General features: G+C 38.8%; 1 protein-coding gene across 1 annotated transcript; it reads left to right on the top strand.

The window, feature by feature from the left end:
* The first annotated feature begins 4,485 nt into the window (after window positions 1-4,485).
* On the top strand, window positions 4,486-11,204 carry kcnj4 (potassium inwardly rectifying channel subfamily J member 4). The gene is made up of 3 exons (XM_056448982.1): window positions 4,486-4,519; window positions 5,629-5,746; window positions 9,731-11,204. Exons 1-3 carry the CDS (start codon window positions 4,486-4,488, stop codon window positions 11,202-11,204), a joined length of 1,626 nt encoding a protein of 541 aa, XP_056304957.1.
* The last annotated feature ends 6,954 nt before the right edge of the window (window positions 11,205-18,158 follow it).

Here is an 18,158-nt window from a genome sequence, read left to right as displayed (position 1 = left end):
CTTGGGAACTATATACATATTTCTTTTTATTGAGGTGATAGAAACTATTTCTAATTTTAGTTTTAGATATCTATAATAAGACTGGAACAAACGCACTCATATAATAATAATCAGGATTAAAATAAACCGTTTACACAGCTTCAAAATAACACTTCAGTCATTTTACTTCAGCTTAGTTCCTTATTTTTCAGGCGGAATGAACCACCAACTATTCCAGCATATGTTTCACACAGCGGACGCCCTTCCAGCTGCAACCCAGTACTGGGAAACACCCATATACACTCATTCCCACACACACACTCATACACTACGGCGGGTTTAGTTCATCAATTCCCCTATAGCGCATGTGTTTGGACTGGAGCACCCGTAGGAAACCCACGCCAACATGAGGAGAACATGCAAACTCCACACAGAAACGCCAGCTGACCCAGCTGGGACTCGAACCAGCGACCTTCTTGCTACGAGGTGACAGTCCTAACCACTGAGCCACTGTGCCACCTTGTATTTGTGTATTGATGATAAAAAAGGCTAAAAATGAAACTTTTTACAGTCCAGATTCTGTCATTGGGGTTGTTGTGCCTCTAGTGTAGCGGTTATAACTCATTATAACTCATTAATGACTATTAAAGGTGCTGCGGTAGGTTTTGTACACAAACAGCTGATCCTGCGCTGTGCTGATATTTCTCCCAGAGTGAAAATACATGCAGATGCTGAGCATTCAGACCCAAACAGTGTCAGTAAAACAGCTGGAGTGTGTGTGTGTGTGTGTGTGTGTGTGTGTGTGTGTGTGTGTTTAATGCTGTGACGTTTCCTTGACTCTAAAAATGACCAAATATTTTTAGCTGAACATGCAAATCAGCTGCGACTGTGATGCTGTCAGCCTACATCTCTCTGTGTGTGTGTGTGTGTGTGTGTGTATAAAAGTGTGTAGTTTGTTCATAAAAGTGTAGAATGTGTGTGTCTGTGTAGTTTGAGTGTGTGAAAGTGTGTGTGTGTTAGAGAGTGTAGTGTGTAATGTGTGTGTCTGTGTGTAAGAGACTGTGTAGTGTGTGTAAGAGAGTGAGTAGTTTAGATGTGTGAATGTGTGTGTGTGTGTGTGTGTGTGTGTGTGTGAGTGTGAGAGAAAGTGTGTGTGTCAGGGCTATTTTAACCACTGCTTTGACCCAGATCATTGCATCCAAACCAGAACACAGATACAGTGTGTGTGTGTGTGTGTGTCCATCAGATCAGACGACTGTGTTTCTCTCTACAGTGTGTGTGTGTGTGTGTGAGAGAGAGAGAGAGACTCATCCAGGTGTGCGCGTTTTCTAGACCTTTCTGCTCTAACTGTGTGTGTGTGTGCGCATGTGTGTCTGTAAACCAGTCTGCTTTAACAGTGTGTTTGTGTGTGTGTGTGTGTCAGGATGCCCATCCCGAATCTGTGGTGCTGAGCGGAGTGTGTTGTCCTGCTGCTGAAGATCAGAGACGGTATGGGCACCAACAGAGCCAACAGGTACTGTGCACACACACTCTCTCTCTCTCTCTCTCTCTCTCTCGTTATGGAAACATTATTCATTACTTTCCAGACATCCTGTTTTTCACCTTTATTTGATAATTGTGTATAACTTGATGAACTTTTATGTCATGGAAATCTAATAAATGGTAATATATGCAAATGACATATGTCTGATTTTTGTTTGAGACTTTTAACAGTTTTAAATTTGCCACATTTAAAATTCGCTGCATTATAATTTCTTTCGGTGCAAAAGTTTAAAAAACCCAACAAATTTCTGTCTTAAACTATTAGAGTGTTGCGAATTTTGAATGTAGCCAATTTTGAATGTGGCAAATTTAGAGTGTTGCGAATTTAGAATGTGGCAAATTTAGAATGTGGCGAATTTAGAATGTGGTGAATTTAAAATGTGGCAAATTTTGAATGTGGCGAATTTAGAATGTGGTGAATTTAAAATGTGGCAAATTTTGAATGTGGCGAATTTAAAATGTGGCGAATTTAGAATGTGGTGAATTTAGAATTTAGCGAATTTTGAATGTGGCAAATTTAGAGTATTGCGAATTTGGAATGCAGCGAATTTTGAATGTGGCAAATTTAAAACGCAGCGAATTTTGAATGTGGCGAATTTAAAATGTAGCGACGTTTGAATGTGGCGAGTTTAGAAAGTGGCAAATTTAAAATGTAGCGAATTTTAAATGTGGCAAATATAGAGTGTTGCGAATTTAGAATGTAGCGAATTTTGAATGTGGCAAATTTAGAATGCAGTGAAATATGAATGCAGCATATTTAGAATGTGGCGAATTTAAAATGTAGCGAAGTTTGAATGTGGCGAATTTAGAATGTGGCGAATTAAAAATGTAGCGAATTTTAAATGTGGCAAATTTAGAATGTAGCGAATTTTGAATGTGGCGAATTTAGAATGTAGCGAATTTTGAATGTAGCGAATTTAGAATGTAGCGAATTTTGAATGTAGCGAATTTAGAATGTAGCGAATTTAGAATGTGGCAAATTTAGAATGTAGCGAATTTTGAATGTGGCAAATTTAGAATGTAGCGAATTTTGAATGTGGCTAATTTAGAATGTAGCGAATTTTGAATGTAGCGAATTTAGAATGTAGCGAATTTTGAATGTGGCAAATTTAGAATGTAGCGAATTTTGAATGTGGCGAATTTAAAATGTAGCGAATTTAGAATGTTGCGAATTTAGAATGTAGCGAATTTTGAATGTGGCAAATTTAGAATGCAGTGAAATATGAATGCAGCATATTTTATATGTGGCGAATTTTGAATGAAGCGAATTTAGAATGTAGCGAATTTTGAATGTGGCAAATTTAGAATGCAGTGAAATATGAATGCAGCATATTTTATATGTGGCGAATTTTGAATGAAGCGAATTTAGAATGTAGCGAATTTTGAATGTAGCGAATTTAGAATGTAGCGAATTTAGAATGTGGCAAATTTAGAATGTAGCGAATTTTGAATGTGGCTAATTTAGAATGTAGCGAATTTTGAATGTAGCGAATTTAGAATGTAGCGAATTTTGAATGTAGTGAATTTAGAATGTAGCGAATTTTGAATGTAGCGAATTTAGAATGTAGCGAATTTAGAATGTGGCAAATTTAGAATGTAGCGAATTTTGAATGTGGCTAATTTAGAATGTAGCGAATTTTGAATGTAGCGAATTTAGAATGTAGCGAATTTTGAATGTGGCAAATTTAGAATGTAGCGAATTTTGAATGTGGCGAATTTAAAATGTAGCAAATTTTGAATGTAGCGAATTTTGAATGTGGCGAATTTAGAATGTGGCGAATTTTGAATGTGGCAAATTTAAAATGTAGCGAATTTAGAATGTTGCGAATTTTGAATGTGGCAAATTTAGAATGTAGCGAATTTAGAATGTAGCGAATTTTAATTGTGGCGAATTTAGAATGTGGCGAATTTTGAATGTGGCGAATTTAAAATGTAGCGAATTTAGAATGTTGCGAATTTTGAATGTGGCGAATTTAGAATGTAGCGAATTTAGAATGTAGCGAATTTTAATTGTGGCGAATTTAAAATGTAGCGAATTTAGAATGCTGCAAATTTAGAATGCAGTGAAATTTGAATGTAGTGAATTTAGAATGTAGCGAATTTTGAATGAAATTAATTTAGAATGTGGCGAATTTTGAATGCAGCTAATTTTGAATGAAATTAATTTTGAATGTTGCGAATTTTGAATGTCGCAAATTTTGAATGCGGCGAATTTTGAATGCAGCAAAATCTGAATGCAGCGAATTTTGAATATAAGTAATTCTGAATGTAGCAAATTCTGAATATAGCAAAGTTTAAATGTGGTGAATTTAAACTGCCAAATTTTGAATGTGCCGAATTTAGAATGTAACGAATTTTGAATGTGCCGAATTTAGAATGTGGTGAATTTAGAATGGAGTAAATTTTGAATGTGGTGAATTTAGAATGTAGCAAAGTTTGAATGTGGTGAATTTTAACTGCTGAATTTTGAATGTGCCGAATTTAGAATGTGGTGAATTTAGAATGGAGTAAATTTTGAATGTGGCGAATTAAGAACGTAATTATAAAACAAAACAAAACGAATGTATGATAAACCTTAAATATAAGCTGTTTCACTGGTATCAGGAGCACGGGGAGCATCTGAATATTCATGTTTGTGAATACTTAGGGTTTTTCAACTCTCACACACACAAGCAACAATGAGACTGTTTATGTTTCTAAGGTGTAGAAAACGTCAGTCCCTCCATCATTTACTCTCACTGGTGTCAATCTGAGAGAATCAACACAAAAGAGACTTTAGTGAAGATCAGCTCTGTGTTTTCTGCTCATGCGGACTGTAAATGTCAGTCATTGAATCTCTCACTCCTTCAGATTATCCTCTATTGTGTTCAGCTGAAGACAGAAATAAGGTCTGAAACACCTGAGTGACAGTAGTTAGCAAAATGACCTCTAAACTTTGTTTATTCTGTATATTATATTACAAAAATGCAGAACTACAGGACTCTAGTTTCTTCAGCTGGTTTGTGAGTCAGTCTAAACTTATGCATGTTTAATCATCAGCACAACATCTACACACATAATAAAAGTGTTTATTACACTGACTACCAGGCTTTATGAGCATACCAAAAAATGTCATTCATTACTATTATTTTAGTAAACGAAAATTAAATCTGAGACTGAAAGTATAGGTTAAAAACTGATTACAAATTAAACTAAATCACATTAAGCTTTTAAATTAAAAACTATTTGGTTAAAACTAACAGAAACTAACAAAAATTACTGAAAAATGAACAAATAAAAGTATAATTAGCCAAAATAATAGTTTTCAGAATTAATGAGCACTCATTGCATGGTGGAAAATCTGACCTGCGGCTGTTTCATGTTTCATAGGACACACTCATAAGGCAGCGCTGCTCTGATTGGTCAGCTGCCCAAGTTTGTTTTAATGGGTCTTTCTGTGTGTAAACAGAACGCTCATTTCTCAGTTATTTAGATCATTTTGACTTAAGCCCTGCTCACACTGTGAGATTTCAGCAATGATTTTGTCATCTGAGACAAATTAGGGAAAGATTCCTGAAGTCCTCGGTTAAAATCGATCTTTGATAGTTGGTTTGACATGTTCACAGCCGCTTACTGCCCGTTGCGATCAGATTTTTCCTTCGATGAAGTTCTGCCACTTTCCTGCAGTGTGACAACAGCTGCGATGAGCGTCAATCCAAGAACCAATAGGAGCGCAGAATCTAATGACGAGGTTCATGCGACAATTTAACTGACCACGGGGAAATGTCAAAACTGTTTTTTCTTCCTGGTTATTGAGGCGTGCTGTGTGCAAAATGACCACTACAGATTGTTTATCTTTGGTGTGAGGAATCATTTCAGAATGAGGGATAGTGAAAGTGTCACGGGTGGATGACGTCCAACTCCGGGAGAGTTTTCTTCAGTGTTTGGCGCGTCTTTATTGCCGTTCAGTCTGACAGCTGAGCTCTTACAATGTGACATGGGAGCCATGTTCATGCAGTCTGACATGCTACAATCATTCAGGATTATAAAAAAAATCTATAATGAGTCTTTAATGAAATTCAGAGCTGAGTCTGTCTTTTGAGACACACTAGCTGTGTCTCATTTCAGAGGCTGCGAAGAGGCCTCCGAAGAATGTTTCATCGCCGCGCAACGAAGGTGGTCTCATTTCAAAGAAATTCGAAGGCTCCTTCAAACGCCGCATCCAAATGCGTCCTTCGTTTCCCAGGTAATGAAGGACGCAACTGGTGGATCCTTCACGGCCTCGAACATCCCAAGATTCATTGCGCGCTGGTAACAGCAGGACGTTCTTAAAGAAAACTCCAGATTTAATGTATGAATTAGGTTTTATTTTACTTGGAGATCGACACACATTTAAAAACAAAAACTTTCTAAAGAGGGATTTTATAGACAGTTTACATTTTTATGTGTGTGTAACGGGTGTCCCATCAGCAACACACCCGTCCATATTCACTCAGATCTTGAACTCAATGAAAGAAGCCGTCCACCATTGCGCTCAAATCAGATTTATTTTCTCCGTCTGAGATAAAACAAAAAATTGCAATACAGGAAAGTGCAGGGTTAACATTCAGCTCTCTCTCTAAAAGGGAAAAATACAAAAACTCTCTCGTTGGGATATTGTATACAACACTAAAATGCGTTAGCAATGTGATGTTTCAGTTAGCAAACCACAAATCATCTCAACCATTCCAAAATAAACCGTAAGAAATCAAAACATGAACTTGCATATTATTCACACTACATACACATCTATTTTGGTCACTGAAATGATATAAAATTGTTTATATTATCCCTTTTAAATCAGTTTGCTAGAGAGAGAAACAAGCTGCGCTTACCTTTCACAGTTATACCGATCTCTGTGAATCTACAGTAAGAGCTAAGGGACAATATACCCAAAAATTCCTGAAATTTATTAACCACAAGGCGGCACCTGAACACCATCTTATTTATAAAGCCTAATTTCATGTTATTCAATCGGATGAATTATATTTTATTATATTTTCAACTCCGTTACATGTGCATGTATGGATCAAAGGAAATAAATCTCCAGCTTTTATAAACCTTGTTTTGCCTTCAGATCGCTTAAAATAAGTTGAAAATCACTTTGAAAAAAAAGTCATTACAAATTTTATTATCGCTTATTAAGGGCAGCTGTGACGATTGCCTGGTGACGAGATCCGTCCTCTGTAGGCGAGATCGTCTCATTTCAAAACGCTCGGTTCGGCCTGCGTGGACTTCGGACTTACCTTTGAAGTGTGCATCCTTCAGAGGATACCGCCTGTGAAATGAGACGCAGCTACTGGGTCTCGTTCACTATAATCGCGTATGTTTTTCGTATTGATACACACATTTGAACTTCTCAGAAAAACGTTCATCTAATCTACAAGACGTACACACCTGAGTTTGTTCTTAAACTGGTTCTTCTGTTAGTGAATTTGGAGTGAACACCTCTGTAACAATCTGACGTCATGTTGACATCTTGTGCCTGCTGGGTGTTTTAAAACCATTTCGGTCATCATACAGTAAACATCCGTCATCTTCTCATCAGTGACATGCATCTAAACAGTCTCTGGGTCAATGTGTGTAAAGATTTTAGACATCGTCTTGGACACTTTTAATGATTCCAAACATATTGCTGCAATTATAAATTGCCCATGGCACCTCTGAAATCTGACCCGGCACCTCATTTTACCGATCCCCTCCTCCCCCGTTTGCTGTTCACTTTCACTTTCTTCCACGACTCCCCAGCCCTTTTCACTTTCATCCGTGACTCCCCTCTGCCATCCAACGCCCTGCCATCCTCAACTCCCCCCCAACCCCCACTGTTCACTTTCGTTGGTGACAACCCCCCAACCTCCCCGCTCTCCACTTTCATGCATGACACCTTTACATCCTCGGGTAACATGCCGGGTCCTTTACCCCGATCTATTCCGGGACCTCACAATTCATAAATTAAGCACTGGATTTATCTTCTATGTGTGATTTGATTGGACAGGAATCACAGGAATGATTTTTCTAATTCCCATAGACAAGAAAAACTAGTGAAGGAAAGTAGTGGAGTAAAAGTACCGATACCACAATAAATATGTACTCAATGGAGAGTAAAAGTACACATTTCTAAAACTACTCATTCCAATTCCTGAGGAAAAACTACTTGATTACAGTCATTAGAGTATTTCTAATGAGTTACTTTACACCACTGCATTTCATGCATACATTTGTGCGTACACACAGTACACTGACTTTTTTTGGTTAAAACATTTGTTCTCCTCAAAGGTCCAGAAAGCCAACACAATCTCATGGCAATTCGTAAAAAATGTTTAGTGATTAATTTGTTTGAAGTCATTTGTACATTTTAGTATAGTTTTTCTCATCCCCAATGCAGGATTGGTTTAGGGGCATGCCTCCTTTATAAAATGTTTGTAAGAAATTTGTACAATTTAGTAAGAATGAAATCATATGAAATCATACAAATTGGCCGCTTCATACAAACATGTAAAATTGTTGTGTTTTCTCATGAGATCGGGCTGGAAAGACCAGTGAAAACATCACTTGGAGCAAGTCACATGCTTTTCTATGAGCGTTTCCAAAATGTATCTGCATTTTTATAACCAATGAAACAGCAGAGTGGACCAGATCACAGAGACACACACTAAATGTGTTTTTTTCTATTACAGAAAATACAAATAATGCAGAAAATAGATGTTTGCCTAAAACAGTTTGTGTACACTTTAAAAACCCTGGGTTATGCACAATCAATTTGTGTTGGGACAACACGAAGGTGTTAAGTAACTTAATTTGAGCATAATTTAGTCGAGTAAACACACAAAAAGATTAAAACTAGACTTAATTATTGGATAATTGAAGCTGAATGTATGATTCAGGAGGTGGAGACGGTCACAAATAGCTACAGTGAGAGTCTTTAAGTTTATATTTACAACACAAAATCTCCTTCAGAAATGATGCTTGTGTGTGTATTTCTGGAGATAACTTGATATAATTTGTGTTACGATAAAAAAACCCAACAACTTAATTTGGAGATGCAAATTGTCCCTGCATTTCTAGAATCACCCAAGTGTGTGTGTGTGAGAGAGAGAGATGACTCAGGTTATAATCCCTAAACCTACACTGACCTCCATCCTGATATGGCTAAATGACTGGCCTTCCCTCATAATCCCGAATGAGGGGCAGGAGAAACACACACCTGAGACCCTCATAGACCTCATACACACCTGAGTGGGCCACAAACACTGGAGAATCGGACTCGACCACACCCATTGACACAGATCTCAGTGATTTAGGAGGAGGATCAGTTCTCTGTGTGTGTGTGTGTGTGTGTTTCTGGACGCATTAGTGACTCAGGGTTTATCTGGAGCGGTCAGAAACTGTCCTTTAGAGAGCGGTCACTGCAAGAACAAACCCTCCCTCCAGATTACAGCTCTTTACCTGTCCTCCAGCACACACACTTTAGAATGCTCATCAGCCAATCAGAATCAAGCATTCTGCAGGGCCAGAGCATAAACTGAAATGGTCCTTCAGAAATATCCTGCTTTTGAGCTGAAAGCGTGTGATTCACACCTCCTCTGCTGCAGTCTCTGAACAACTTCAGTCCAGACTTCAGCAAAAGAGGAACGACTGACTCAAAAGCACTTCTCTCTTCATGAGAAGATCCCTAAGACTTCTGTCCACCACTGTTTAATGCTTTCAGACAGGAAAATTAACAGTGTCAATCATTTATGAGCTCAGACTCAGCTCTCAAGACAGCAGTGGTGATATATTTCAGTTCAATAACTGTGTCAGCTGCTAAATATATTAATTTAGCTAAATATTTTAAGTTATACCACAGGTTTGCTTGATTCTGATTGGCTGATGGTCACTCTGAGGTGTTTGATCATTGTCAAATGCACAGCTAAAGTAGTTCCGGCAGGTTTAGAGCGCATTACAGCTCCATATCACTCCGCTGAATGATTAGAGTTATTTCACAGCTACAACAGTCAGACATCACATCAGAACACAACAGAAGGAGGAGGAGGAGGAGATGTGGAGGACACTAGTGCTACACACAGGAGACGTTTGAGGAGCTATAATATAAATAATCACCTCCAGGATGTAATTCAACAGCCTAGAGTCAATTAATCCTTACTTGAGCCTCAGGTACTCTATTCTGACCCTCATGTCTTCTCTGTCTCAGGTACAGCATCGTGTCTCCAGATGAGGAGCGGCTGAAGATCTCCACCCTCGGCCTCCACAACGGCCACGGCTCCGCCTGCCTGCACTCGCCCGTCTCCCCCCGCTTGCTGTCTCCGAGCCCCGGGGCCTCTAGCACTGCAGTCATGGGCCCCGGCTTCAATGGGAAGATCTCCACGTCCGGCAGGAGCCAGCTGCGCAGCCGCTTCGTCAAGAAGAACGGCCAGTGCAACGTGGTGTTCGCCAACATGGAGGACAAGCCGCGGCGCTACCTGGCAGACCTGTTCACCACCTGTGTGGACATCCGCTGGCGCTACCTGCTGCTGGTCTTCTGCTCCACATTCCTGCTGTCCTGGCTCCTGTTCGGCGTCATTTTCTACAGCGTCTCTCTGGCTCACGGAGACTTCCAGAAAGAGCACGGAAAGCTCTGGAAACCGTGTTTGCTTCATGTTGAGGGATTCGTCGGGGCGTTTCTGTTCTCAATCGAGACTCAGACTACTATTGGCTATGGCTGGCGCTGCGTGACCGAGGAGTGTCCTGTAGCGATAGTGACCGTAGTAGTGCAATCGATTGTCGGATGCATTATAGACTCCTTCATGATTGGAACCATCATGGCTAAAATGGCACGTCCCAAGAAGAGGAACCAAACTCTGATGTTTTCCCAAAATGCGGTGATCGCGTTACGCGATGGGAAGCTGTGTTTAATGTGGCGTGTAGGAAACCTCCGGCGGAGTCACATCGTAGAAGCCCATGTGCGAGCGCAGCTCATCCGGCCATATGTGACAGCCGAGGGTGAGTTCATCCCGCTGGAGCAGACAGACCTGAATGTGGGCTACGATGATGGGACAGACCGCCTGTTCCTGGTGTCTCCGCTGGTGATCGTGCACGAGATCGACGAGGACTCTCCGCTGTGGGGAATGAGCCGCACAGATCTGGAGTCGGATGATTTCGAGATCGTGGTGATCCTTGAGGGAATGGTGGAGGCGACTGCTATGACCACGCAGGCACGCAGCTCCTACTTGTCCCGCGAGATCCTATGGGGGCACCGCTTCGAGCCTGTGATCTTCGAGGACCGTGACCGCTATCAGGTCGACTACGCACACTTTCATAAAACCTACGAGGTTCCCTCGACGCCCAGCTGCAGCGCTAAAGAGCTCCACGAGCTGACCCGCCGGCGGTCCTCGAACTCGTCTCGCTCCGGGACGCCGCAGACTCTGATGCCGCCGCACTCGCCCAGCGCCTTCTGCTACGAGAATGAAGTGGCTCTGTGCTGCGGGGAGGAGGACGAGGAGCCGCCGGAGGACCAAATAAACACCATTCCCTCAGACTTCCAGAAAATGCTCCAGGACTCGGCCACTGTGAGCTCCGGCAGTAACGTGCTCTGTGTGTTAGACATGGACAATCAGATTGAGTTCGACATCCTGCACTCCACCATACCGCTCGACCCCATGACATACAAGAGCGAATCCGAGATATGACCAATACACACAGCTCTTTGAATGAGTGAATGCATTTGGAAAAAAATTATACATTTATATACTATGTTTATAACTTTTATGATATATAAATTATACTTGTGACCCTGTGACCTTTATGTTGCACAGGTATATTTTTAACCATAACCAACAATACACAGTATCATATTTAGTTTATGTCCAAAATAGTTGTAATATTAAGTAACCATCCTGTTCCAGACATTTTTGTGCATATATATATATATATATATATATATATATATATATATATATATATATATATATATATATATATGTGTGTGTGTGTGTGTGTGTGTGTGTGTGTGTGTGTGTGTGTGTGTGTGTGTGTGTGTGTGTGTATATATATATAGATACAGAGGTCACGTTAACTGAATATTTTCTGTCATTGATTTTTTCAGCAGTGACAGAAAAATCTGAAGGTGATCCATCATTTTGGATGGGTTATGCTGAAGGCGATCTATTGTAATTTGTAGCTAACTGTAATTCCCACTCCTGTCCGTCTGATGGCGATTGCCCTTATTAATTAGCAATTGTCTTGTTTTGTCTCCTCTTTGTCACCGCTGCGTACAGTTGCAAAAATGTCATGGCAGCTGAATGTCAAAAGTTTCTTTAAACGGCCAAATGGTTGTAATATTATTGATAAAGGTGAAAAAAGAGGAAGTGATGCAGTGGGCGATGAAGAACAAACAGACGCCGAAAGCTGTTAAGGGCCAACCAAGCGAGCAGGAGTTTACGTGGCTCAGGAGGGAAGGCAGCAAAATGGTTTGCGACATCTATGGAAAAGCTAAAATGAGTAACGGATTTGTCCGAGGGTGCACAACGATGCAGAAATCAGCACTGATTGATCACAAAAGTAGCCATAGCCACAATGAACATCATTTGACAAATAAATAAATGAATAATTTAGACTATATGCTCGTCGTGCAAGTTCATGAATAAAATACGAATGAAAAAAGCTATTAGAAAATATGCTAATTAAATGACGGGCAATAGTAGGTTATGACGGAATTTTTACAGTCTAACGCGACCTCTGATATATATATATATATATGTGTGTGTGTGTGTGTGTGTGTGTGTGTGTGTGTGTGTGTGTGTGTGTGTGTGTTGCTAAGCACTTTATATAGACAACTTTAACGGAGATTTTCTAAATATTTCGTTTTTTTTAATACTAGTATACAAACCAAACTTTAATGGAAACATAAGTTCAACTTTCAGATTACGCAAAAATCTCAATTCCTCAAAATTGACACTGATTTTCTGGCCCAGGGTCGTATTTACATAAACATGCTTCTACAAGAAAATCATTTATTATAATGGATTCTCTGTTCACACATTTATTTATAAATCCTAAATGTATTTAAATAAATAGAATTCACATAATTAACTTTTATAAAAATAATAATTCTCTATATAATGTATGAACATGTTTCTAAAAATGCATCATTTCTTTATGTGCTCAGAAACTCATCTCTATAAATACATTTATAATACATGCATCATATATTTACTGGACGTATAAATACAATTCATATTTACATTTACAGTTGTTTATCCAAAGTAACTTTAAATAAGCACTTTAAATCACCAGAAAACAAGCGTTAGTTTAGCTATATATATATATATATAGTAAATTTAAGTAATGCATTTATATTTAATTAAATGTATTTATTTATATAAATGCTCAACTATATTTATATGAGTAAATACGTCTGTTATTTAAATCGCCTTGCCTGCATTGGTTTTGTACTCTGCTCATCACAGTCTTCCCAGAGGAGGAAGTGGGTGTGTTTGGCCTCAAGGAACATGTGACCCTAAAGGTCGCGACCCCATAGAGAGAGAGAGGGGGGGGGGGGGGTCACATAAAGTGGCTTCCGATGGAGATTAAAGGATCATCAGTGAAGCCGATGACTGAAGAAAAGAGTAAGATGCCATGAGTGAAACAAGTGACGCACAAATCAAGTCACCAAAGGAGATGAGCTGATGATTCTGTCTGTACTGTACGCTCTCACACTGCGCTCGCGGCTACAATCAACGCAATTATGACAATCACCAGGCTCTGTTCATGTGGGAAATCTGATTCTTTAATGTTGATCGCCACCAAAACACCTTTGTAGTCTGTTCACCTCTGTGTGCTTTTACCAGCACGACCTCACCAAACGTAACTATTTTAGGTATTGTCAGATCAGTCAAGTGTATCTGTCTGCGGACTGCAAGACGAGGGTGTAACATGAAGAGGGCGTTAGTTAGAGGCGTAACTTTAAGTTATCGAGATCCCATTGAACCAGGCGAGATCTCACTAGATGGCAAGTTGGCGGACTTCTTCATCTGTTTTGTTATGACAGTTAGCCTACTCTGCGTCGCCCCCTGTGGTTGCAAATAACAGTACAATGCAGAGCGCGTCAAGTAGGAAAGCCTCCGCAACTCACGGCTGTACATTATTAACTCTAATGGTTGGGTTTAGGGTTGGGGAAGGTGTAGACGTTAACAACTGTAATGGTTGGGGTAGGTGTAGACAGTAATAACTACGGTTGGATTTAGGGTTGGGGTAGGTGTAGACGTTAACAACTGTGATGGTTGGGTTTAGGGTTGGGGAAGGTGTAGACAGTAATAACTACGGTTGGGTTTAGGGTTGTGGTAGGTATAGGCGTTAATAACTGTGATGGTTGGGTTTAGGGTTGGGGTAGGTGTAGACGTTAACAACTGTGATGGTTGGGTTTAGGGTTGGGGTAGGTGTAGGCGTTTATAACTGTGATGGTTGGGTTTAGGTGTGGAGTAGGTTAGGTTGGTTGGAGTAGGTTGGAGTAGACGTTAATAACTGTAATGGTTGGGTTTAGGGTTGGGGAAGGTGTAGACGTTAACAACTGTAATGGTTGGGGTAGGTGTAGACAGTAGCAACTACAATTGGGTTTAGGGTTGGGGTAGGTGTAGACGTTAACAACTGTGATGGTTGGGTTTAGGGTTGGGGAAGATGTAGACAGTAATAACTACGGTTGGGTTTAGGGTTGTGGTAGGTATAGGCGTTAATAACTGTGATGGTTGGGTTTAGGGTTGGTGTAGGTGTAGACGTTAACAACTGTGATGGTTGGGTTTAGGGTTGGGGAAGGTGTAGACAGTAATAACTACGGTTGGGTTTAGGGTTGTTGTAGGTATAGGCGTTAATAACTGTGATGGTTGGGTTTAGGGTTGGGGTAGGTGTAGACGTTAACAACTGTGATGGTTGGGTTTAGGGTTGGGAAAGGTGTAGACAGTAATAACTACGGTTGGGTTTAGGGTTGTTGTAGGTATAGGCGTTAATAACTGTGATGGTTGGGTTTAGGGTTGGGGTAGGTGTAGGCGTTAATAACTGTGATGGTTGGGTTTAGGTGTGGAGTAGGTTAGGTTGGTTGGAGTAGGTTGGAGTAGACGTTAATAACTGTAATGGTTGGGTTTAGCGTTGGGGAAGGTGTAGACGTTAACAACTGTAATGGTTGGGGTAGGTGTAGACAGTAGCAACTACGATTGGGTTTAGGGTTGGGGTAGGTGTAGACGTTAACAACTGTGATGGTTGGGTTTAGGGTTGGGGAAGGTGTAGACAGTAACAACTATGGTTGGGTTTAGGGTTGTGGTAGGTATAGGCGTTAATAACTGTAATGGTTGAGTTGAGGTGTGGAATAGGTTAGGTTTGTTGGAGTAGGCTAGAGTAGACGTTAATAACTGCTGTACAGCGCCATCTTTCCAGCAACATAGTTTTGACATGTCTCCATAACTTCAAGTTACGCCTCTAACGAACTTCAAGTCACGCCCTTAAGGCCCCTTCATGTTACGCCCCTGTCTTGCAGTCCGCAGACAGACACTACTCAGATCAGTGGCTAACTTCATGAAATTTTGTTCATATGAAAATATGTGATTTTTAAAAGAAGGCGTGGCCTCAAACCCCGCCCCTCATTTAAGACAATCCTCGCAGCCCACAGCTTGATGACATACTGGACCAGGTCTATTACGTAGAGGACGATCGTCTACACTTCCCCAACCCTAAACCCAACCATCACAGTAGCATGGGCATTACCTTAGTTTGTGTTACTAGGTTCACTATGTAGTGGACCTGGTCCAGTATGTCATCGTCCTATAGACTGCAGCGAGGACATCTTGCCTCATTGGGGGAGGAGCAAATCAGACTAAAATGTACAAATGAGATCGTACAAATTAATACCAATTAGCCACTGAATCAAAAAGTCAAGAATTGCTGTATGATTGCGTTGGCTTCTACGTGACGAAAGTTCAACAAGTAGATGTTTACGTTTTTTTAACCTATAAATTTGGGTCAAAAATGGACAAACCAAATGTTGAGTCACGTTGTTAAATTAAACAGCATAGTTCGCTCAGAGTTTCGGTCTTGTTTCTAGTCCAAATATTTACAGATGTTTAAACTAAGAAACATTTTCTAGACAAGTAAAAATGTTGTTTTGTTTTCAGAAATAATATGTCGAAATTATGTTGGTTTTACCTTAAAACAAACACAATAATCTGCCCATGAGCAAAGTAATCTTGTGTAAAGAAATGTATTTTGCTTACCCCATCGGCGGATTATTTTGCTTGTCTTAAAGAAAAACTCACTTCATTTTGACTTAATATTTGTGAAAACAATGTACATCTTTCACTGTTCTACAAAATGCTTCCCAATTTAATCATTTTTGAATATTTGAACTAGAACAAAGACAAACATTCTAAGATTTATTTATTTATTTTATTGTTTTGCAGCGTTCACTTGTTCCAAACCTGTATGAAAACAAGACATTTTAAAGACAGCTGGAAAACAGTAACCATTGACTTCCACAGTAGGAAAAACAAACATAATGGAAGTCAAATGTTACCGGTTTCCAACATTTTTCAAAATATCTTCTTTTGTGTCTAACAAAATAAGAACCTCTTAAATGTGTGAGTGTAACATCAATAAATGACATGCATATTTTATAGAAATACCCAACAGACAACAACAGATTCAAACTGAAAACTTAAACATGAATATGCAACTTTGGCTTTTATTATTTATATTAAACTTATAATCGTTAAAATTCTTGGTCTTTCAACTCAGTCATGGAGGAATGTGAATATTAATTTCCATTCTGATGAATCTGAGTGATCTTAAGTTCATCTATTTGACTTTATGTTTAAAGCAATGACGAGCTTTCTAGAGTTTAACACATAGAGTTCTTCACGGATTACTATTTAACCTGAATATTATTTGCACTTAACCAGCTGACTCTGGCTCTTATTTGACTTGATAGTCTGTGTAAATTGTGTTGCACATCATCATGTTAATGAGATTGTGTTTTAAAAGGGAATGAGGTTGTTTGGAGGTGTTTGTGTGAATGTTTGTTTGGGTTAAATCACAACTGTACTGTTAATCTCAGATATAAGCTGATAGTCTTTACTGTAGTATAGACTAGAGCTCAGTATAGTCGTAATAATGTTGACCTGTCTTTGATTATTATCTATTATTATCACCTTCCTCTGTTTTCTGAGAGAGTCTGATGTGTGTAAATATGAAGCTGCTGCATGATAATGGGAATCTGTTATGATCCTGTTTTAACTGGTTAAACTCGTCTTCCTGATTGACGGAGAAAATTTACTTGAATGCGTCACAAAAAACAAACAAACAACTCCTGAAATGCACTTTATCTTGTCGTGTTGCACCTTCTGATGTGATTATGTAATAAATCTTTCTACTGCAAGTCTCTTTTTGTTTTTGTTTTGTTGGCTCTTTTGACGTCATCGCCTCAGCGCGCGAAGGGATACAGCTGCGGCCGGACGTTAACGAAACTTATTATTAAATATTCTCAATTAATCGTATTATATTAACGAACAACAACACAAACCCTCACAGAAATCTAAAAAAACATCAATTATTATTGTACAGTGTCACAAAAATGATGATATAGCCTATTGGTATGAGTATCCGCAGCTGTATCCCTTCTAGACTTTACCCGCGCGCGCGACCTCGGTGCTATAATCACATGACCTCAATGCTGCAGAAAACACAATCAATTCCTGAAACTGCACAGATGTTCAGTAAATCTAAGAGTTATTTAACACAGTACAGACTTTTACAGACAACGCTCGGGCGGATTAATATTTCAAAACAGCAACTAATATAAACTTCTCACACACGCACGCACACATACCTGAGCAGCTGCAGATCTTCAATCTCACCAACAGATGGCGCAACAATACTAGAAAAACTGGTAACACACAACACCAGCGCCCTCTGCTGCTCAGCCATAGTCTCAACAACACACAGCAGCAGTGCTGTACTATAATAATAATGAAAATAGACTGATATATTGATAGAATATAAAAACGTTAGGAAAAATGCTAAATAAAAATACAATAATAATGATTATATCAATAATAATGTTCACAGATAATAAAATTATTCATTACAAACAAAATGTATAAATTATTATCAGTAATATTAAAACATGTATTAATTTAAAGTGTACAAAGAATCATGATATACTATCAATAAAGTAGTTAAAAAAGATTAAAGATTGATATCATTACTAATAATTAACACAATTTAGAAATTACAAATAAAAATAGTAAATATTATGAATAATAATAATAATTTTAGCTATTTAAAAAACTAATTACAAATAAAGTATTACATAGTAATAATAATAACAACAACAACAATAATAATAATAATAATAATAATAATAATAATAATAATAATAATAATAGGCAAAAATGTATGAAAACAAATTAATTATGAATTGTATTATTGTACATGTAAATAATAATGATCATAAATAATAAACTGATACATTACCAACAGAAATAAATAATTATCAGTAGCCTACACTCATATTAAAAATGTTATCACTTTAAAAGTGTAAAGAGAATAATAATGATTGTAGCAGAAGTAAAACATGTTGTGAATAAATTATAACGATTAAT

The sequence above is a fragment of the Danio aesculapii genome, chromosome 3, assembly GCF_903798145.1.
Source record: "Danio aesculapii chromosome 3, fDanAes4.1, whole genome shotgun sequence".
NCBI lineage: Eukaryota > Metazoa > Chordata > Actinopteri > Cypriniformes > Danionidae > Danio > Danio aesculapii.
This window is presented reverse-complemented; position numbering and strand designations above follow the sequence as displayed.